Source organism: Mesoplodon bidens (genome assembly GCF_964165515.1).
Source record: "Mesoplodon bidens genome assembly, chromosome: 5".
Lineage (NCBI taxonomy): Eukaryota > Metazoa > Chordata > Mammalia > Artiodactyla > Ziphiidae > Mesoplodon > Mesoplodon bidens.
This window is the reverse complement of record NC_138161.1, coordinates 114659866-114683750: the sequence shown is the minus strand read 5'-3', so window position 1 is coordinate 114683750 and position 23885 is coordinate 114659866. Positions and strand designations below refer to the sequence as shown.

At 40.2% G+C, this 23885-nt stretch overlaps 1 protein-coding gene across 1 annotated transcript in view; it reads right to left on the bottom strand.

The window, feature by feature from the left end:
* HACD2 (3-hydroxyacyl-CoA dehydratase 2) overlaps nt 1–23885 on the bottom strand; it is a 92921-nt gene that overhangs the window by 68236 nt on the left and 800 nt on the right. Inside the window, exons 2-3 of the mRNA XM_081235678.1 lie at nt 21773–21890; nt 4121–4139 (exon numbers count right to left, since the gene is read on the bottom strand). Coding sequence (XP_081091804.1) covers nt 4121–4139; nt 21773–21890 — 137 coding nt within the window. The remainder of the gene's footprint in view (nt 1–4120; nt 4140–21772; nt 21891–23885) is intronic.

Genomic DNA, 23885 nt, shown 5'->3' with positions numbered 1-23885 from the left:
AACATTACATTAGGGACAGAATAAAACTTTTAACATTCTATGACATTATTATTGTTAATAACAAGAACTACCATTTTATTGGGCAATTTTCAACATTGCCATATCTTAGACATTAAGCTAAGTGTTTCTCATGTGTGTCCTCTCGTGTTTTCACAACAACCCTAGAGGTAGGTATTATTATCCTCCTTTTATTGAGGAAGAAATGAAGGCACACACAAGTCGAGCCACATCCTGAAAGTAATAGCTAGTAACTAACCCAGGTCTGACTGAGGTCTAGACTTCTCATCAACAATATGTAAACTAAAGACATCTCAAGGCATTAAAACAAGTTTCTAAAAGGCCAAGCTATTACAGTGAAAAGTTTCAGAAAGCCACAGGAAAATAAACCATCATTCCAAAAGTAAACTTAAGTCATATGAGTAAAAAAAATAAAGGATTGCGTTTAGGCTAATGCTAGAAACAGCCTATTTATTAGTATTCTTACTGATTTTTTTAAGGAACTGAAAACATTTTGAAACAAGTTTCAGAAAATTTCACCAGAATTTAGTAAGATTATGATCAAATGTTCACTGAGCTCCCACTAGGAGCCATGAACTGTTAGGTGCTGGGATACAGAAATCAATAGGAGACAGTTCTCATTCTTGGAAAAATTCAGTGATCTTGGTGGGAGATATAGTGACAGACCATAATACATTGTGGAAAGTGTGATAACAGAGTGAGTTGCAGGGTATTACAGAAAAGTGAGGAATGGTATGTAATCTAGCCAGAGGGTGGTAGGAGAGTTTACTGGGGGAAGCTGCCAGCTGCAGGGGATGCGCTACCACTCCGGCAGAGCACAAAGTCTGGGCACAGACCAGAGGCAGGAAGCAGTGCAGTAGTATGGGGGGCCGGGGGGATACAAGAAGGTCAGGGTTGCTGAAGCATAGAGTGGGAGGCAGGGAATGGACGTAGGTAAGGCTAGGGAGGTGGGCAGGGTCCAAATCATGAAGATGTTTAAACCAGCGAAGGGTTATAAGCATGGAAGTGACATGCTCAGAATCATCCTTTAACTAAATCCCTCGAGGACTGTAAGCATGGATTTGGAGCCACACAGCCACAGGATCAACTTCTAGCTCTAGGGCTTATTAGCTAAGTGAACTTTGGCAAGATATAAAACCTTCTAAGCCTCAGTCTTATCAACAGCAAAATGGGAAGTAAGTAGATTATGAATGTAAAGCACTGAAACATAGTAAATGCTCTTATTATAATGATCGCTCTTATTATTACTAATATTAATATTATAAACCTACAAGTTCAGGGAGTGTGATATGGGAGTCCAGATGAGACATATTCAGGCCCTGAACAGGGTTGGAAAAAACAGGACAATCTGAGAACTATTTAGGAAACAGAACTGAGAAAACCTGATGACCACCTGGCTATGGGAGTATGGGGAAAGGACAGGAGACATCATGGATGAGCCCTAGGTCTAGAATGGGTGACTGAATGGACAGTGGTTGGAAGCTGGTGGAGCACCCAACAAGAAGAAGGAGGCTGCTGAGGAGGAGGTGTACATCCAGGAGTGGACATCCAGGAGCTCACGGAGTGAGTCTGGAGTCTGGGGTGCAGGTGTGGCTTGGAGTTAAAGAATTGAGTGTCTTAAGTACCTCAACCCATGAGAAGGGAAGAGATCACCCAGAGGGCCTGTTCAGGGAAAGGAGCAGTACGCTAGGCCAGATACTGGGAACACCCACAATTAAGGGGCAAGGGGAGAAAGAAAAGCCCCCAAATAAAGAAAAGAACCACAGAGGACCAGAAGAGCCAGGAGGGCTCAGTATGATGTAAGATAAAAGAACAGGATGTCACAGAGGGGGTCATCAATGGTACCCAACGTAGTTGAGAAGTTCAGTAAATTCCAAACGTTAAATTCCTCAGAATTTAACAGAAACTCGTGCTGATTTTAGACCAGAGGGCAATTTTAGTAGGACAAGGGGTACAGAAGCACAACTGCTGGGTTAAGGTATAAATGGGAGCGTGGAAGTGGAAAGAGTATACCAGAAATCTGGTAAAAGGGATGAAGAAGACTTATGTAGTAATAAGGGAGGAAGGTAGGGTCAAAGGTTAGGTTAAAAATTATTTTTAGGATGGAGCATTCTGAGCATTTTGTGAGCTGAGAAGGAAAAGGCAGATGACAAAGGGTGATGATGCAAGAGAGAGAATCACTGATGGAACAAGGTTCTTGAGAAAATAAGAAGGAATTTTAGAGTATCTCCTGTGTGTCAGGCACCAAACCGAGACCTAGGGACACCTGTCAACAAACCATCAGAGCAGAGTGTGACATAGATGCTAGTCCTCGGAGCGCATCCTGCCAGAGGTGCTCAGAGGGGCGCCCATCTGAGTGTGGCTTTCCTGAGCTTAAGCCTGTGCCTGTTCACCTCTCTGCTCCCACTACCCACCAGTGTCTGGCCCCACCTGGTAGGCATTCAATCAAGTTCTTGGTATGAATGAATAAATATACTTGTCAGAAACTTTATTTCCAGGGGTAGAAATTTTATAGAGGCATGAGAATATATTCTAAGACAGATAAAAGGAATTTGTGTATTAAAATACAAGGCAATATTAATTAAAATAATAATACACATGCTTGGAAAACATGCATCTAAGAGCTTTGTATGGAGGCAGCTGAAGGTTAAGAGAGGGGGGAGACTGGGGGCACAGGGTTCAGTCATATGGAGAAGGCCTGAACTGGTTCCAGAACTCTCTCTGGCTGAATATATCCCCCAATCTACAAATTTAAGCACTTAAGAAGGGACAAATTTTTCACCTCAAAACTCTAGATAAAGGACTAAAAAGGAAATGTATGTAAGATTATTCACTAGCTGAAACCCATTCACCATAAAATAAAGTCAGTCAGGTGGGCTCTGGCTCAGACTGGCCAGGTCCCAAGTAAGGCTGTGCCATTTACTGGCTATGGGACCAGGTCCCTTAACCTTCTCTGGGAAAGCAGACCACATGATAAATGAGTCTCCAAGCTCCTTTCAAATCTCTTGCTTAAAGATGCTAAAGCAGTTTCCTAACCTGAATCACGCTCCTCTGAGAATCTATGAAACCCATGAATTCTACCCACCTTCCCAAGCAAACACAGACACATCCATACAAAATTTTGCAAATCATTTGAGAAATCCCTGATTGCAAACCTCCTCCTAGTGAGGAAACAGCCGAGGTGCAATTCTTTTTACGGAAGATGTTTGTCTTCCTTAAAAGTAATAGAGCCCAGGTATCATAGTGATCCCTTTAAGGCCCATGGTGGAGAGTTTGCTGTGTGTCCACCTGAACCGTAAGTCTCCTCATCTCTGAATTCCCCAGTGCCCCAAATATAGTAAGTACCCACTTAATTTATCCATTATGTTGATCAGGGCCATAATGGTTTGAATGCATAGTTCTGGAGTTTTCAGACTCTTGGTGCTTCTCAGTGAGTAGCAACTTCAAATCCTCCCTTGGAGAGACAAGTCCACATGCACAGCAACCGCTATGGGTTTACTCCACAGGGCCTATCAACTTTCCAAAATTGATTTCTGCTTAGAGGAGTCTAGCCACCCCAGACTAGAAGCAGAATTTGATGACCCTCCGCATTCCCCCAAAAGGAATCACATTGTATCTGCTTTCAGTAGAAATCTCTCATATTTGTATAACCCTTTGTACTTGTACTTTCCAATCCCTCTCACATACATTAAATATTCATCTGAGAGGTAGGCAATATACGCAGTACTCCATTTTAAAAAATAAGGAAAGAGAGTATAACATTTAAGTAATCAGAGAGGGCTTTCAACAGAGCCCAGCACTCCAAGTCACATTTTTAGAAATTGCTAGTGTTTCTCTATCTACCCTTGTACTGAGAAGGTAGGAGAGGCCTCTTTAAATTGACAGAGAAAAACAGCCATGGCATTTAGTAAAGTGTTCAGTGATAACATCTAAATAGTACCCATGATTTTAGAAACTAAAAGCCTAAGCAATTTTATATATAATGATTAAATAGGTTAGTTTTTTCAATGTTCAGTAAGAATCTAATCAACCTATCATTCATGACTTAAAAAAAGAAAGCAGAATCCACTCTACATAAGTTGGGGGGGAATTCCATACTCACCTACTGCACAATGTAAAATCTAGAGAGAAAAAGGGGGGAAAAGAGAATTAGTAAAGATCAATAATATTATAGTTTTATTTCATACAAACTAGCCTTTCAGAAGAATAGAGCAGTGTCTGCCAGCAGTATTGAATTCAAGAAAATGAACAATTTTTAAACTTGGCTACAGACTATTTAACAAAATGTAAATTCTTGTTCAGTTTTTTGTTTGTTCATTTTTAGTTTGTGTATCTATGGAAGATTTCCTAAGGAACAAATCTTACCCAATCGTTTAGCAAATGTCAAGGACCTCTTCTATAATACATAAACTGGTAGGAGCAGCCAGCGTACAACAACTCCCATGTCCCATTTGTACAGAACAGAACTATCACAGACTATGGAACACAGGATCAGAAGAGCCTTTTCTTACCTGGCAGGCCCTTCAATGCAGACATTTATTCTACAAAGCTCTACCCTTGGACCCCATCTTATCTCATTCTGTGATCTCATTATAGGGGTATTCCCAGTCTAATCTCTAACCCCAGATCTCTTTGAATTCCAGGCCCAAATTCCTTTGGACATCTCCATCTAGGTGTACCAGCAGCAACTCAAAGATGGCGTGCTTCAGCAGGAAGCTCACCCTTCCTTTCCTTCATACCTACCATGCCTCGTGATCACCAACCCCCCCACTCTCAGATTCAACTGCTCTTTCCTCTCCTTCACTCCCAAGTCAAACAGGTTTCCAAGTCCTGCCAATGCTTTTGGCATGTCTTCCCCAGTTTTTTTTTCCAGTGCATGGGTGAGACTGCTATCTCCTCTCCATCTCAATGGCCATCTAACCAGCCAATTAGGTTCTTCCAAATCCCCTTCCACTTCATCCTGTGTCTGGCACTGCTTTAACCTGGGTGGTGGTAGTAAAGAAGTAATGTGAAGCCATCTACAAGGTTGATTTAATGACCAAAGCTTTTTGGGATGATAAGACCTAACAACTATTGCAGTGCATTTTGGAATTTACATTTCTCAAGCCGTCACTGTGTTGTTTGAAACTAACAATAACCCTGGCAGATGGGCAGGACAGATATCTCTACTTGCAGATGAGAAAACGAAGGCTTAGAAACACTGCTCAGCTTCACCAAGGTAGTAAGTGATGTACCGGATCAAGAACCTAGATTTTATTTCTACTCTACTGCTTTTTCTATCATTTCACTGTACATTAGTTATACCTGCAAAAGCTATAACTTGACAAGACTTAGCTCTATCTAAAACATGCCTAGGGACTTCCCTGGTGGCTCAGTGGTTAAGAATCTGCCTGCCAGGTTTCCCTGGTGGCGCAGTGGTTGAGAGTCCGCCAGCCAATGCAGGGGACATGGGTTCGTGCCCCGATCCGGGAAGATCCCACGTGCCGCGCTGCGGCTAGGCCCGTGAGCCATGGCCGCTGAGCCTGCGCGTCTGGAGCCTGTGCTCCACAACGGGAGAGACCACAGCAGTGAGAGACCTGCGTACTGCAAAAAAAAAAAAAAAAAGAATCTGTCTGCCAATGCAGGGGACATGGGTGCCAGCCCTGGTCCGGAAAGATCCCATGTCACAGAGCAACTAAGCCCATGTGCCACAACTACTGAGCCTACACTCGAGCCCGCGTGCCACAACTACTGAGCCCGCATGCCACAACTACTGAAGCCTGTGCACCTAGAGCCCGTGCTCCACAACAAGAGAAGCCACTGCAGTGAGAAGCCCGCTTGATGCAACTAGAGAAAGCCCATGTGCAGCAACAAAGACCCAATGCAACCAAAAATAAACAAAAAACAAACAAAAAATAACATGCCTAATAAGACTCTGTGCTCAAGTCTATGATTTCACTAAGTTTTTTCTGAAGGGAGGAGGATGGGGGTGGCTTGGATTAAAAAAAAATCAAGCTGCACAAATATATCAATAACTGATAAAAGAACAAAAGAATTACTAGACTGCAAATCTTATATTTTTCAGAAGAAAACACTGCTAAGAATCTCAAATGTGTGAATATTACAAGATAAGACAAACCTCCTGCTGCAAAGTTGAGGAAAACTAAGATACGTGCTGATTAAAATGAAATGGAATGAAAGATGGGTGGTGAGCATCCTTTGAGACAAGACAGATGATAGTGCCTAGATAGAAAACCTATTATATTCATGTATGTGGCAAGACATCCAGGCTGCTGATTTACAATAGGACACTGCAGAAAAGGAATGGATAACCTTAAGGCCTATCATGTCTTCTTTGTGTGACAGAACAGATCTTAGTCCTATGAGACCCAATCTCCCCTTTTTAACCACATATTTTATAATGCCTCCTTTACTAAATATAAAATTCATAGATGATATAACTTACCTGTACAAAAATTAAAACAAATAAACAGTGTCCTAACCAATATGTAAAGAAGAAATAAAAAGGTAGTAGTTTATTTTAAAAAATATGTATTTCCACAGATAAATGCTTGGGGACACAATGACATAATGAAGCAGTCAGATATAAGTATCAACTTATGATGAATAAGTTTGGATTTAAAAATAAGAATATCAGAAAGCACTTTGGACAAAAATAGGAAAATAAAAGAAAAGAGGTACACACCAACCCTAGAATAAAAACAGTATTAAGATAATAATGGACATAGGGGAATAATCTTAACTGAAGTTAAAACAACACAGCAAGTAAATAACAAAGTAGAGAAAATGAGGAAGTACAACATTATCACAAATGAAGCTAGGTCTTATTTATTTGTAAGTGTGGTGCCAAAATAATCCCCTAGATTATGTCATGGGATAGGGTAGGAAGAAAGTATCACAGAAAGCATCCTTCTGCTTTGAAACCCCACTGAGACATACAGTCTGTGCCTGGTCTGTAAAAAGAACTTGGAAACAATATTCTTTGAATGGTGAGACAAGGAAAAGAAGATGGATTAGACAAAAACACAGTAATGCAAGATGTGATAAAGTAGTTGTGTAACTGTGGATAGTTTTAGGATAAAACTGAACAACTGTAGTGATTCAAAAAAAGGCAGTATAAAATATTATTAAAATAGTTATATTAAAGAAATCGAGGGGGCTTCCCTGGTGGGGCAGTGGTTAAGAATCTGCCTGCCAATGCAGGGGACACAGGTGCCAGCCCTGGTCCGGGAAGGTCCCACATGTCGTGGAGCAACTAAGCCCATGTGCCACAACTACTGAGCGTACGCTCTAGAGCCTGTGAACCACAACTACTGAAGCCTGTGTGCCTAGAGCCTGTGCTCCACAACAAGAGAAGCCACCACAGTGAGAAGCCCATGCACTGCGACAAAGAGAAAAGCCCACGCGCAGCAATGAAGACCCAGTGCAGCCAAAAATAAATTTAAAAAATTTTTAAATTTAATTAAAAAAAATCCGCCTGCCAATGCAGGGGACACGGGTTCGATCCCTGGTCCAGGAAGATCACACATGCTGTGGAGTGATTAAGCCCATGGGCCGTAACTAGTGAGCCTGCACTCTAGAGCCCATGGGCCACAACTACTGAGCCCACGTGCCACAACTACTGAAGCTCACGCACCTAGAGCCCATGCTCCCCAACAAGAGAAGCCACTGCAATGAGAAGCCCATGCACCGCAACGAAGAGTAGCCCCCACTGGCCGCAACTAGAGAAAGCCCGCACGCAGCAACAAAGACCCAATGCAGCCAAAAATAAATAAATTTATTTAAAAAAAAAGAAATTGAATGAGATCCCTGCATTTCACGAGTCTCCATTAACTTAAAGTCTGAACAGGAATCTCAATCTGTTCCATATTTTCAATCAAAAATTTCATTGTTTTTGCAGTTGTAACACTGTTGCACTGAAATTCTTTTCAACTAAATATGCAAGCTGGAAATGCTATAATGTTTACAGAACAGAATGTGCAGAGTGAACAAATTACTCAATTATTTTGAGATGATACCTTTATTTCACTTAAGCTCCCTATTCATACCAACTGTGCTAGGCAGAATCCTAAAGATGATTCCCTAAGGTTCTTGTACCTTGGTTATCCAATCAAACACTAAACAAGGTACCACAGGGCGGGAATTTTGCAAATGTAATTAAAGTCTGAAGTCAATTGATTTTAAGGCACAGAGAGTATGTGGGTAGGCCTGATCCAACCAGGCCAGCCTTTTAAAAGCAGAGAGTTTTCTCCAGCTGGTGGCAGAAGAGGAACTCAAAGATATTCAAGGAACAAAAGATATTCAATATGCCATTTCTCACTTAGAAGATGGAGGAGGCCATGTGCAGGGACTGGAGAGCAGCCTCTAGGAGCTAGGAGTGACCCCCAGCTGACAGCTAGTAAGTAAATGGGACCTCAGACCTACAACCACAGGTTAAGTGGATTCTGTCAACAAGCTGAATAAGCTTAGAAGCAGACTCTTTCCCAGAGTGCCCAGATAGAAGCCAACCCAACTGACACCTTGATTTCAGTCTTGTGAGACCCTGAGCAGAGAACCCAGCCAAGCCCAGTTTCTGACTTACAGAACTGTGAGCTAATAAATGAGTGTGGTTTTAAGCCACTAAGTTTGTGGTATTTTGTCATGCAGCAAGAGAAAACTAAGAAAACGACCTTCTTCTAACTTAATAAGCTTTTTGTTTAATTTCTCGTGAAGATTTTTTAGTATGAATATGTACTACAAAACTATCAATTTATATTTGGAGAGGGATCAGCCCATGGTATATACAAAAGTCAGGGGGAATACAGACCTCCACTGAGTTGGACTGTCTCAGACAGCGCAGGACCTCTACTTATAGCACCCCCATTCACTGTGGCAATCAAAATACCCTCTGTTTTCTAAATCGCACTCTAGAGGGGTCACACTGCTCTTGCTGAGATCTACTGAGAATCACTGAACTAAAATAAGCATACCTCCTTAGAAAAAAATTCAGAAGACTTGCCATATTCAAAATCTCCCTTGAAAATGTCATAGTGCTAATGATCCAATGTCAGCTGCTAGGAGTGTTCACGTGGTTGAATGCTCCCCAGTGTGTCTGCCACCAGTGTCTGTGTTCCCTGGGTGAGCCACCCCCCTCCCCAGCCTCTCCAGGAGACTCCCCAAGGCCAGCAGGAGACTGGGGCATGAATGGAACTGGTAGAATTTGTACACAGGCAGCCAGGCTCCAGAGCTGGTGCTCTTAACCACTACATATATTATTGATTTTGAGATCTGTGCCTTACAAACCATAAATATTCAGAACTTTGAGCAGTACATTTGCTTCTCTCCTGTGTCTGGAATGAGAGATAACCAGAAGTACAGATTTAGACTCATTCATGAGCAGTTTCTAATGGTTTAGCTGGGTGGTCAGGGACTTGGAAGGAAAAGGATTGGAAGATAGTGACAAGGAAAGTTGGGGAAGAAGTATGCGGATGGATCTCTTAGAATGGGCATAGACAGTGAAAATATTTGTCTCAAGTGAATGCTCACCAAACGGCATCTACTGTAAAGGAGACTCTTAATGATGGTGGACAAAATGATGGACACTAATAACGTCAATTAGACTCTTCCCAGCCATCCCAGTGTTTCCTCAATAGACCCATGAACAAATTGGCCATGTTAACAAGAATGGAGGCTACGCATGGGCTCAACAACATGAACTTCCTCTTAGTAAGGGAGACCTGGTTAACCCTACTGCTGAGCACCTAATCTGCCAATAGCAGAGATCAGAATTAAGTGCCCTATAAAGCATCATTTCCCAGGCGGACAGCACACAACCTGATGGTAGGTCGATTACATTGGATTTCTTCCACCAAGGAGGGAGCAGATATTTGCCCTCACTGGAATAAACACATACTCTAGATATGGATTTGCCTTCCTTGCCCACAATGCCTCTGCCAGTGTCGCCATCTATGAACTCACAGGGTGCCTGATCTGCCATCATAGCATTCTACAAAGTGTTGTGTCTGATCAAAGAACTCACTTCACAGCAAAAGAAATACATACCTCAATGGTCTCAGGCCCACTGAATCATTTGCTCTTAACCACATATGCCAACACCCAGAAATGCCTGGCTTAGTTGAAAGGTAGAATGATTTACCGAAGACTCAGTTATGACGGCAACTGGGAGACAGCACCTTGAAAGAATAGGGTTCTGCCTTACAGGATGCAGTTTATACTTTGAATCACAGATGCTGTATTCCTCATCACCGGATTACACAGGTCCAAGAATCAAGGGGAGGAAGTAGGAGTGGCTACTCTCACTATTATACCTATTAACCCACCGAAAGAATTTCTGCTTTCCATCCTGGCAACTTTGAGCTCTACTTGTTTGGAGAGCTTAGTCTCCACAAGGTTACTGGTTGCACCAGGTGACAACAATGGTTCTACTGAATTGGAAGATTAGATTGCCATCTGGCCATTTTGGGCTCCTTATTTATGCTACTGAACCAATAGGCAAAAAAAGGGGGTTTATCTATGGATGGAGTGGTCAATCCTGATTGCCAAGGGGATATCATGTAGCCGTACACAATCGAGGCAAAGCGGACTATGTATGGAAGCCAGGGGGTTCTGAGGCACCTCTTAGCATTTCCAGTAGTAAACGTTAATGGAAAACTACAGCAACCAAAAATAGGAAGAATGACTAAGGACTCAGACCCCTTGGGAATGAAGGTTTGGGTCACTGCTGTGGGTAAGGGAAATATGGAATGGGTAGTAGAAGAAGGAAGCCACAGGTATCAACTATAACCTCATGACCAATTACAGAAACAAAAACCGCAAAAAAAAAAAAAAAAAAGCAGTAAACATCTCTCTCCTCTTGAACCCTTTCCATTTCCACCCAGTGGCAATGAGCTCATTTTAGTTTCAAAATTCAACCTCCATGTTGAATGTCATCTTTCACAATAGGTTACTTGGAAATATCTTTTTTGTAAAAGTTTCTAAGATTTGCACTAAGGAAATTAATTTTGTAAGTTACCAACAAGTTTGTTCAGTTTCATTTTTTAAATAGACTTCCAGTTTTTAAAGAGTAGTTTTAGGTTCACAGCAAAACTGAGAGGGAGGACAGAGCTCTCCCATTTACCCCCTGCCCCCCCCACTCAAGCACAGCCTCCCCACAATAAAAATCCCCAACCAGCGTGGTATGTTTGTTACAACGGATGAACCTGTACTGACACATCACTGCCACTCGAAGTCCGTAGCTGAGGGTTCAGTGTTGCTGTTATACATCCTATGGGCTTGGACAAATGTATAATGACATGTACCCACTATTACAGTATCATACAGAGTAGTTTCACTGCCCTAAAAATCCTCTGTGCTGTCTCTATTCACCCTTCAGTTTCATTTTTAATCCAAGGTAAAATAACAATAACGAAGTCCAAAAAAGAGTAGCAAGTCTCAAGAGGAATAGGAGCCCAATCAGCTTTAGTTCATGGATTTAACATCATTCAGCTATAGTAAGTCCCAATTTGTCTTTCAATTCAAAATTCCACACTGTTGGAGAAAAGTCTGACCAGCCCAGTTTGGGCCAGGTGTACAACCCTGGATCAGCAAGCTATGGCCTGAGAGGAAGAGTCAGGGGTAGAGATGCAGCTGGTATGGGTCTAGTGGTAGAACTGCGAAAATTTCCAGAGAATAAAACCCCCTGAGCTGGGCAGCTCCACAAAGCATGTCTACTACACTCATGTTATGGAGAGGTCTAGAACTAATTTGGGTTATGTTTACCAGTATTTGGTTAGTTTTGGAAATTATATGTATTTATGATTTCATCTTTTTTTCTTAAAACTTACCTATATAATAACATGTAGTCTTGAAAGACAGACCTCAATATGTTAACAGCAGTTATCATTAGCTTATGACTGATATGTTTTTTCTTCTTTATGTTTATCTGGGTTTTGCTACAATGAATATATAGCACTTATGATTATAGATGATAATGATTAGAGGCAAACACCTTTCCCCTCTCCTCTGGCTTCACGAGGAGGCTTTTCTTCCAAATATTTCTGGTCTCTCTCCACCAATTAATCACTTTACTTGAGAAAGGAAGGATGACGCAACTGAGCAGTAAATTTGGCAAGAATGGGCCGTGCGTACCTCAGCTCCACCCTAGGGCTTCCACAGGAACCCCAAGCTCTCTGGTTTTCTCCATGCTGCCCTGGCCCCTGCTGCCTGGGGGAGGCAGAGTCTAACTCTGGAGTTCAGTTAGCAAACCTGCTTGACTTGCACACTAACACACAGCCTCCCACTAGGCCTTTATCACTAATAAAGGTGATTTTTAGGGTCCTTATACAATTTATTTCCCAATGTTCAGAACATAAGCAAGAAAAAGAGGGTATTTAGTGTGCTCTCTCAAAGGTTTCAATCCAAACATGTTTTCAAAATCCTTTTATATCCATTTTTGAAGGAGGAAATAGGTGAAATTTCCTTAATCACTGTTACTTTTTCTGTCACTTACTCTGAACTTTTTTTGCTATATTTGGCTCTATAATTTATTAATTCATTATCTGCTGTATTTTCATATTCTGATTGTGAAATGTTGAAGCCCCACAGCACTCAGAACTGGAAAAAAAATGTTAAGGTCATCTAATCCAGAATATTCATTACAGAGAGGTTAAGACCAAGTGGCAAAACCAAATCTTAGTACCCAAATTTCTTGTCTCCAGTGTTCTTTTACATATACTGTGACACTTCTCAAGTACAATTCTATTTTTACTTCTTTAGCCATTTCTGCCAGCTTTTCTATGATAATCATTCAGCCATTAATAAATTCCACCGACATGTGTCTACCATGTTCCTTCTGCATGACAAATTGTAAATGCGGCAAGTTTCTCTTTGGCTTCTGCTCTGAAATCAACTTTATTTTAAGCAGGATGGTCCTGTTCTTCTTGTATGCTTGGTCGTGGAAGGCTGGTTTGTCCTTTAGTAAGCTTACGTCAGTCTTTTATAGGCAACAGATGTTGAATTTTGCTTTTTAAACGAGTAACCACCACCCTACCTTTTTACTTTGATAAAATTAATGTCTACTTGCAAAGACATTAGAAGCAATGTATTTGTGTGTAGTCAATCATCCTATACGTTTATTGTTACTGCTACTGTCTTTTTTTTTAACAGATGTAAAATTCTCTACTTCACTTTAAATCAAAAGATAACCTATCTAAGCTGCCTATTTTCTTTTTTTCAAAGAACTTTTAAAAAAAATAAATTTATTTATTTATTTAATTTTTGGCTGCGTTGGGTCTTTGCTGTGTGTGGGCTTTCTTTAGTTGCAGTGAGCAGGGGCTACTCTTCGTTGTGGTGTGCGGGCTTCTCATTGCCGTGGCTTCTCTTGTTGCGGAGCACCTGCTCCAGGTACGTGGGCTTCAGTAGTAGTGGCACGTGGGCTCAGCAGCTGTGGCTCGTGGGCTCCAGAGTGCAGGCTCAGCAGTTGTGGCTCATGGGCTCAGTTGCTCCGCAGCATGTGGGATCTTCTCAGACCAGGGCTTGAACCCGTGTCCCCTGCCTAAGCAGGTGGATTGCTTTTTTCTGTTTTTTGGGTTTTTTTTTTGCAGTACCCGGGCCTCTCACTGTTGTGGCCTCTCCCGTTGCGGAGCAGAGGATCCGGATGAACAGGCTCAGCGGCCATGGCTCATGGGCCCAGCCGCTCCATGGCATGTGGGATCTTCCTGGACCGGGGCACGAACCCGTGTCCCCTCCATCGGCAGGCGGACTCTCAACCACTGCGCCACCAGGGAAGCCCAGCAGGTGGATTCTTAACTACTGTGCCTCCAGGGAAGCCCTCAAAGAACTTTTAAATCTTATTTTCCTAATTCATTTTTGTTTTCTATTATACTTTATTACATATTTATTACATATTATATCTTTCCTTTTTAATTTAAAGATTCACAAAGTGATATGTAAATGCACACTAAAGTATATAGAATAAAAAGCAGAAATTCTCTTGTATTCCCGCCAAATACCACATCCGTCCTCAGAGGTAAGCACTAATAACAGTTTAATATGCACCCTTCCATACCTTTTCCAATATCTGCAATTTGCTTTTTTTCTTTTGATTTTCCTAACCTGAAAACATCACCATATTTTAATAATTATTCTCATTATTTTTGTCTTATGAATTAAAAAGTTTATAAACTCTGTTGTGACCTAAAATTTACATCACAAGGTTTGTCTTCCTTTGCTTTCCCTCCTTCCCACTTCGTTCTACCCTGGGAGAATCTGAAATATTTTATGAAATTACATGTGGACACCTTGCAATCTGTATGACGGTCTAAAGCTATGCTGTCAACACAGTAGTCACTAGCCACATGTGCCTATTTAAATTTCAGTTAAAAGTAAATAAAACTAAAAACTCAAGATTTTCAGTCTCACCTGCCCCATGGGCTCAGCAGCAGCTAGTATATCAGACAGCACAGATTTGGAATATTATCGTTGCAGAAAGTTCTTCTGCACAGTGCTCATCTAAAGAATTGGTTAATTTTATTGGACTTCCCTGGTGGTACAGTGGTTAACAATCCATCTGCCAAGGTCGGGGACACGGGTTCAAGCCCTGGTCCAGGAAGATCCCACATGCTACAGAGCAACTAGGCCCGTGCGCCACAACTACTGAAGCCCGCATGCCTAGAGCCCATGCTCCACAAGAGAAGCCACTGCAATGAGAAGCCCGTGCATCGCAACAAAGAGTAGCCCCTGCTCGCCACAACTAGAGAAAGCCTGCATGCAGCAGTGAAGACCCAACGCAGCCAAAAATAAATAAATAAAAAATAAATAAATTTACCAAAAAAAAGAGAATTGGTTTATTTTATTTATTTATATATCAGTTAAAAACCCTTTGATAAGGTTCTTTCAAAGTTCTATTATTTTGGTAGGTGTTTTCAAAATGTCTCCATCTGTACGAAATTGCATGGTCTGTTATTCAGAAACCTAATGCTGTCTCCTAGCTTCATATGAATCTTTTTATTTTTCAAAGTCTAACGTCCCAAGTTGTTTTACTATTACATTTTAAGATCTCTTCTCTGCTAGAAATCACTTATCTTTCTTTTAAGTTTAAAAATTTAACAAATAGGTGCCCAGGAAGGGAAGGGATTTTTTTTCTTGAAAAACAGTGCCTATGTACAACTCCATATACTCTCAATAACCACACTGAGAGGGGCTTTCTGTTCTGAATAGTTTTCTAGAATTTTTCCTGATTGTTTCTGAGTTATACTTTCCAACCTTTTCTACTTCTGGTAGCCGTACTTTTTGACAGGTTGTATACTCTCAATCTGTTTTCTAGATACCTTGGTTCTACTATACTATTCATCTGTTAAGTTTCACTACTTTCCTGTATATTTTGTTTTTCTGTTGTACTGATAATCATTCATGCGTTAGCTAGTCCACCAACACATATCTCTGATGTGCCTGGCACTATGTATTTTGTAATGTTCTTTTTGACATTCAAATGGTACACTCTGAACAGTCCCAATGGTTTCTGCTCTGTAATGTTTTATCTGAGACTATAACTAGGAACTCCTGCCTTTCTTGAATCTTCAGTATCACCTATTTCTCTGCACTGTGGCCTGCTTCCCGCCCTGAACTGCCACCATTGACATTGTTAGTTCTCTTTAAAAAAAAAAAATTTCAGCACCCTCTTTTCTATAGCCATTACCTATCTTCTCTGAATACCGTATCAATTTGCTTCTATTTGCTTGAGTTGTTAAGCAGTGAGGCCTGTGTGGGTGGACTCCTGTTTCCCACAGTCTCCCTCTTCCCTTCTAATGTTGTGACACTTAGTAATTATACCCAAGTTCTATTTCCCTCTGGTTTTCACACAGTTTCTGAAGCTGGTTTGTCTGGGTTTGCTGTCATTCCTGTTTTGTGTCAGATAGCTCTACTATGACTTGTTCTGCTAGCTTTTCAGAAGTCTCTTTTAGAGGTCTGGTTTCTCAAAACAAGTCCTCAGAATAAAGTTAGTCTAAAATGTGCATATAGCTTGTGTTTCAGAAGTTCCTTTTTAAAATTACTGAGAAATTAGCATGTTTCCACAAGGAAGAAAAATATTACAGATGATGGTTATGTCCCCAGATGAGTTCAGAAAAGCAAAGTTAATATATAATGTGCCTAAAGTATTAGTAATATCACAGAACCCAACCACCTAGTATCTCTGTGGAAAAAAATCATCCAGTAGTTGAGGCAAAAAGACAAAAACTGGCAGGGAGACAAGATGGGAGCCCTCTTCTTAAGGACACTACAAATTCTTAAGATTTTGCTATATTTTAGAGAAATATCCAAAATCAGTTTCCTATTATTTCATTAAAGGATCTGAGGAGAGTTGTGACATGAGGCATGAAGAATTAGACCAGAATACAGAGATGGGGCTTAGAAAACAACAAAAGCTATCTTCTCTCCTTCACTGCTTCTCCAGAACCAGTTCTGCCATTTCAGACCCAGTCCTAAAACAACTCTAGGAAAAGATAACAAATGACACTTTTTTTCTTTATTTTATTTTATTTTTCGGTAGATAAGAGGGTTCCAAGCATTAGAAGGAGATGGAAGAGAATAAGAAGGAAAGGAGGTGCCTGTGGTCCATTAGATATTCCAAGATGGATGGTAAATGATATTGAATATATGTACTGATGTACATGTGTTGAAGATGGTCTGTATTAGTCTCAACAATTAATGTCTCTGCAGAGCAGTCCTTAACCTATTGGAATCCTCACTGTCAATCACAGAGGCACATCCAATTACGAGTATTTGAAAATGTCTTTGCTGTAATTACATTCTTATATTAACTAAATATATTTAGAAATCCAAATTCTCTTAGAAATAATTTTAAAGCGCCATAATGTAGGATCTTTAATTTCCAAACTTTAACTCAGTTCTTAACAAAGCTGGAAAGATAGTCTGTCCTTATCCATGAACATCATGGACCCAAAAACAAGAATAAAGTAAAAAGAAAATTTATCCGGCTCATTATAGATGAACAGCATTTTTAAAAAATTGAGATATTAATTCACATATCACAAAATTCACTTATTTAAAGCGTACATTCAGTGATTTTTAGTTATGTTCCCAAGGTTGTGCAACCATACCACCATCTAATTCAAGAATATTTTCATCACCTTAAAAAGAAATCTTGTACCCATTAGCAGTCCCTCCCCATTCTCTCCTCCCCACAGCCCCTGGCAACCATTAATCTACTTTCTGTCTCTATGAATTTGCCTATTCTGGACATTTCGTATAAATGGAATCAAACAACACATGGCTTTTTGTTTCTGGCTTCTTTCACAAAGCATGTTTTCAAGATTCATCCATGTTATAACAAGTACCAGTAATTCACTCATTTTATGGTATGGAGATATATTTTATTTATCTATGAATGGCATTTTAAAAATATACTTTTGCTACCTATGTTAATTAGCTCTCAGATTCAACTCAAGACACATTGTAGTTATTCACACACTGATCCCTTGGCACACAAAGTTATCAGTATTTTACTCTCTATAAATTTATAAATCATCTCATACCTTATCATCTTCACTGTATTGCGTCTCATTACTTTAATACTTAAAGTATTTACTTAAAGTAAATACTTCTTGGACTTAATGCCTAGCACCACTTTTCTATAAATTGTCCCTTCCCTCCAACTTCTATATGGTTAATGTGACCCTACTCTTGTCTACAGGTGATTGGTCCAGGAATAAGCACCTGATTCAAGCTGGACATATTAGGCCCTTCGCTAGGAATATGGAAATGGAAATGATATTGTTTTTAATTAGCTGCTCTTGATTGCAGAAACTACAATCTCAGGAGTTTTCTGTTACCACTGTCTGCCACACAGACTAAGAAACCAAAAAAAAAACACAAAAAAACCCAGTCTGCAAGAAGAGAAGAACCAGAGAAAAAGAGAGAGGGGCAATAGTAGAGATAAGAGAAAGAGCAAGACCTCCTGGGTTCCCTGTGGTGCTCTAGTCCCAGATTCCAGGCCATTCCTAAGGCCCAGCTGCATCCCCACCCTTGGATTCCATGGGACATACTATACACTTATAATAAGTTCCCCTTACAGTTTAAGTCAGTTAAGGCAGTTTGTATAATCTCTAGCCAAGAGTCCTAACATAATCAACTACCCAGTAAGATTTTAATATCTTTACTAGCAAGGGTTCAACCTCCATGGCACCCATTACAGTGACTCAAACACATACTTATTTAACTATCACCTGTGGAATATTTTGAAAAACTATCTATAAAAATTACTCAAGACATTCTTGGATACATATGTGGAAAAAAATTAGGATTTCTGTCTACTTTATTAAAAAGCTATATTATTGGGACTTCCCTCGTGGTCCAGTGGGTAAGCCTCCGTGCTCCCAACGTAGGGGGCCCGGGATCAATCCCTGGTCAGGGAACTAGATCCCGCATGCTGCAACTAAAGGTCCCGCATGCCGCAACTAAAGGTCCTGAATGCTGCAACAACAACAGAAAGATTCTGCATGCCACAATGAAGATCCTGCACACGGCAATGGAGATCCTGCCTGCCGCAACTAAGACCTGGTGCAGCCAAAGAAAGAAATAAATGTTTTTTAAAAAGCTATATTATTGTATCACAAACTCAATATATCTTTGCACCCATTTTGCAAAAAATCATTTAATTTCCTCAGAAAGTCTTTCTGTATTACACTACTACACGCCCATTTACACTTGCTTAGTAAATGTTTTATATTTTTAAAAAGCAAAGTGCTATATTTTCCTAAGAAGATTTGAAGTTTCTTGAGAACAAGTAATCTCTATTTCCTCTTAAAGCAAATTCCCACAGAACCTACTAAAGAAAAATCACACAGATTACTATTCAGAATATTCATACAGAGATATAAGTGAGTAGCTGACCTCCCTGGACTCATTTTTTCCTCCTATAAACACGGTTTATTGTCAAGCACTAAAAATTCCCATAAGGACAACTTATCTGTAGTTAAACAACACTAAGCACATTATTATACTATTAGGTTGGGTAGGCAATAAAACATTCCTTAATGGACGGCTCAGGAGATGCAGCTCTAGCAAGCCTGCTCTCTTGTCCCAGGTTGAGGGGTCTACTGCCAACACTGCCATCTACAAAGCTAATTCTCTGCACATCCCAGGGAGTCTTCATTCATTTTGCAGAGTTCTTTTCCCAAAATCAAATCCAGGATTTGTCACCTAATTGGTTCTTAGTGGGGATAACAGAGATAAAAACAGAACTCCAAAATATTTTCTTAAATCCCTATTAAAAATTTTATAGGGATAAATGCGCTAATCCCTCCAAGTCTAAGATTTGGTTCCTGAGTAGATTTTGTTTTTTGTTTTTTGTTTGTTTTTTTAAACGGCTACAAATGCTTGGCTTTTTTATTTATTTACTTATTTATTTATGTCTGTGTTGGGTCTTAATTTCTGTGTGAGGGCTTTCTCTAGTTGTGGCAAGCGGGGGCCACTCTTCATCGCGGTGCGCGGGCCACTCACTATCGCGGCCTCTCTTGTTGCGGAGCACAGGCTCCAGACGCGCAGGCTCAGTAGTTGTGGCTCACGGGCCCAGCTGCCCCGCAGCATGTGGGATCCTCCCAGACCAGGGCTCGAACCCGTGTCCCCTGCACTAGCTGGCAGACTCTCAACCACTGCGCCACCAGGGAAGCCCCCTGAGTAGATTTTGCATCACACTATTTAATGTCACAACCTTCCCTAAGATATCCTTCAATTTTAAAAATTATACCTCTAATATTACCAAGTCTTACAGAGACAGAATCCCCTTTAAATTAGTGAATTATTGAAGTATTCCAGTTGGATACAACTTCTTACTATATCAAGCACTCCGGCAGTTTCTGATGGTCTTGACTCCAAACTTGGTTCTCTGTAGCTTGAGAACTGTGCTGGCCAAAGCCCTGACAGACAAGTGATACATATTTACTACTGCCGCCTTCCCCACAAAATTTAAGCCTCTAAGTTTACAATATGGCCCCCACAAGGATTTGCTAGTTTCCTCACACTCAAACTGTTAGGGCAGAAAGGAACTTTACAAACCTTCTTCAAACTAATTATTTTACAAATGAGAAAACAAGGTGGACAAGAGATAAATGACTTGCCCAAATTCACAAAGTTGGTAAAACCAGCATGCTTAGAATAAGGGCACTCAGACTCCAGTTGTAAGTTCATTTCATCATACCATCTAACTTAAACATGTAAGTATGGACAGTATTGAAATCTCCCTGCTTTCTGGGAGAAAAAAACCCCCAAACCTACAACTTTCTGCTTTCAAAAATGAGGGTGAGGGCTTCCCTGGTGGCGCAGTGGTTAAGAATCCGCCTGCCAAGGCAGGGGACACGGGTTCGAGCCCTGGTCCCGGAAGATCCCACATGCCGCGGAGCAACTAAGCTCGTGTGCCACAACTACAGAGCCTGCGCTCTAGAGTCTGTGAGCCACAACTACTGAGCCCGCATGCTGCAAATACTGAAGCACATGTGCTGCAACTACTGAAGCCCGTGCATCCTAGAGCCCGTGCTCCTCAACAAGAGAAGCCACCGCAATGAGGCGGCCACGGACCACAATGAAGAGTAGCCCCCGGCCTGTGCGCAGCAACGAAGACCCAACGCAGCCAAATATAAGTAAATAAACTAATTTTTAAAAAAATGAGGGTGAGAGGTTGAGGTAACATCTCATTTCACGGAGATAAATGGTCTTTTCTTAAACAGCCTTCCAAATGTCATGATGGGCTTGGCCTAGAGGCTAGGTAAAAGGAAACTGAATACCAGATCTTCTCTGCAACCTGAAAAATTTTCATCATAATGAACTATGGCAGCTATGGTGTGTGCCCAAAGCTACCTCATTCCCCCTTTTCCATTAACAAAGTCTACAGTCCCTTGGCCAGAAGAATGGGCATGTGTCCTAGATCTGACTAATCAAGTATTTCACATCACTGGCAAGAGTGATTGGTCTAGGTAAGACCAACCAGAATCCTTCTCTAATGCTGAAAAAATAAGCTCTCTCCCACCAGGTGGAGAAGGCAATCTGCAGTAGGAGAGCCTAAGACTAATATTCAAAGAGAAATAGAGAGAAGCAGGGATGAGGGATGGAAAGAGAGTCCGGCAACATCAAATCCTTGGTTCTCATTCCCAAGCTGGTTCCTTTGATTTTGTAAGTTAACCCTATTATCTTTATCAACTACAGAAGCCAATAAATTTCCTTTTGCTTAAAATAATTTGAATTGCAAGTCAAAAATCCTATAATATACTTACCCCAGAAGACAGGACTGGATATATATATTACCCTTAATACAGGGAAATTAATAAACTATTGTTTAAAAAGGTTTTTGGAGGCTTTTAAACAGGCTCTACTATTTCTTATATCTATCACTCCTGACATCCTACACTCACCAACTTCACTGTTCCCATTATATGCCCGGTCCCTGTAAGTATCTGAGTTTGTTAACACTTCCCTAGGATGTCCCTAGAATTTTTTTAAATCCTAATATAAGCTTGTTTCATTTGATTGACAATAAAAGTTAAATGTAAAATATATTCCAGGTAATACAAGTTAAATGAGATCTTATTTATGTAGAATGTCAAAAAGATAAACCAGGTATCAACATTATACATAGCATTCTATGAGGCAAGTTTTCAACATTTAAAGCAAATCCAACAGAAACATGGCTACTTCAATATAATTTAGTAACTTGTTTTTAATTTTAAAACAATAGAAATCAACAACAACAAATCTCAGGACCCACCTCCAATAAGGCTCCAGTTTGGAAGAATTTCAAAGGCTTTTCAATGGAATAATAAAGGCTATGATAGCTACCCTTAGCCAGGTATGCTCTGACCAGACCAACAGCTATAACGAGCCACCTAAGAAAAAGAGCAATCAGAAGAAAAAAAAAAGTAAGTAGGATTATAATAGAAAGATGTGGCAATCATAGATATTACTAAAGGTGACCTCAAGATCTGTGTCCTAAGTTTATCGATTATCACTCTCAAATGCCAAGCTGTATGTAATGCACAGAAATGTTGCACCTCCAGCAGCACCCTACGAAGAGTGCTTTTTGCAAAAGCACAGTGGCACCTCACCCATCTGGAGCTCAGCTTTTTGGCAACTTGCCCGTTGAGAACAAGGCCAAAAGGAGGGAAATAAGCTAAACTGGTCCTTGAGCAGCTAAATTAGGTGCCAGGAAGTCCAAGACAAGAGAAAAAAACTATTAAAAGAAAATTTTAAATGCCCTGTGCAGTTAAAGGGTCTGTAATAATAACAGGGTGGAGAGATGTTTTAAACTATTTATCGAAGTATCTCATTGAACATACCCCTACCTTAAAATCTATTCTTTTAAAAGACTGCAAATGACATATGAATAAATGGTTTGTTTTTTAAAAAGAATAAAAGGTTTTTAAGGTGAGATTCCCAAAATCAATTTAGTAAAGAAAGCCAGATCAATACAAAACACAAAACAGGGAAGCACTTAGGCAGATGGCTCTGAACACTACATTTCTGTTCTACTGTCCTCCAAAATAAATTTCTCAGGCCTTGTAGTTTTTTATTTGTTGAGTTCCATAATAAAATGAGGTATATCATTATTAAGGTGTGTCTCCTTGAAGGTGCCAACAGATTTATTTACGTGTAAAATCTTAACTAGGCAATGGGGTATGTGGTCTATGTTATTTCTAGAAACTATCATACAAATACATCGAACAAGAGTTGGTAAAAAAAAAAAAAAAAAGAAATGAATTCTTTAATGGTGTAACTGGTTCAGCATTAGTAGCCTAGAAAAAAAGCTTACTTTACTCTCATATCCCCAACTTTTCTTCTGGTTTAAGATACCACTCCTTACCCTCCACCCCATTCTCTATGTTCATGGTTCAGGAATAAAGGCTTCTTTTCGTCTTCCTCAGTGTATCTTAAAATCCCTCTTCAGTACAATGCTTTCATCAAAGCCCTTGCTAAGATGACAAGAATTTTTATATATAAATATAAATACACACACATATGCACTGCTGAATATTCTTTTAAAATCATTCTGTGACCATTTATGTGATAAAGAAAACGTGCATCTGTAATATGGCTTCTAAACCCAGAACTACTACTAACAAGTTCTGTGACCTCAAGTCAAGCAAGTCACAACTTCTCTGAGCCTAGGTTTCAATACAATACTGGCTATTTCTAATACTAGCCATAAAGCCTATGATCCTCTCAAGATGTGTTTTGTGTGTGTGTGTGTGTGTGTGTGTGTGTGTGTGTGAAAAAAGCAAGGTGCTGAAATGCTAATCATTAGCATTCGTATTTTAAAAATACCCATGTACACATATTTGCTTGTATCAGTATCTGAAACATAAACAAAATTATCTGCCTTCCAGGGAGGAAATCTGGGTGGAAGGGAAGGTACAAGGGAAGATTTTCACTGTATGCCCTTGCATACATTTTCAATTTTGCACCTGGCCAATATATTATCTATTTCAAAAATAAATAAAACTGGATGTTCATTATACAGTTCTTTCAACTTTTCTATATGTTTGAAAATTTTCTTAATAAAATGTTAAGAATTTTTTTTTACAAATTTATAAAATTTAAAAATATATAACAGTCTGATCCTGTGATCCTCGTCATCAAAAATCATGGGGTCAGAGAATTAGAGGAATCTTGGAGATCACCTAGCTCAAGTCTTTAGTTTTTACAGATGAAAAAACGGAGGTCTAGAAAAATAAAATGATTTATCCAAGGTCACACAGTTAGTGTCATAACTAGAACTAAAAACTAGCTGCGACAAGGGATGGACTGAAATAAAGGAGAAACAAGAGGGAGTAAAATCTGTTTCCAGGGTCTATTCCGCTTCTCCCCCGTAACTCTGCCTTCCA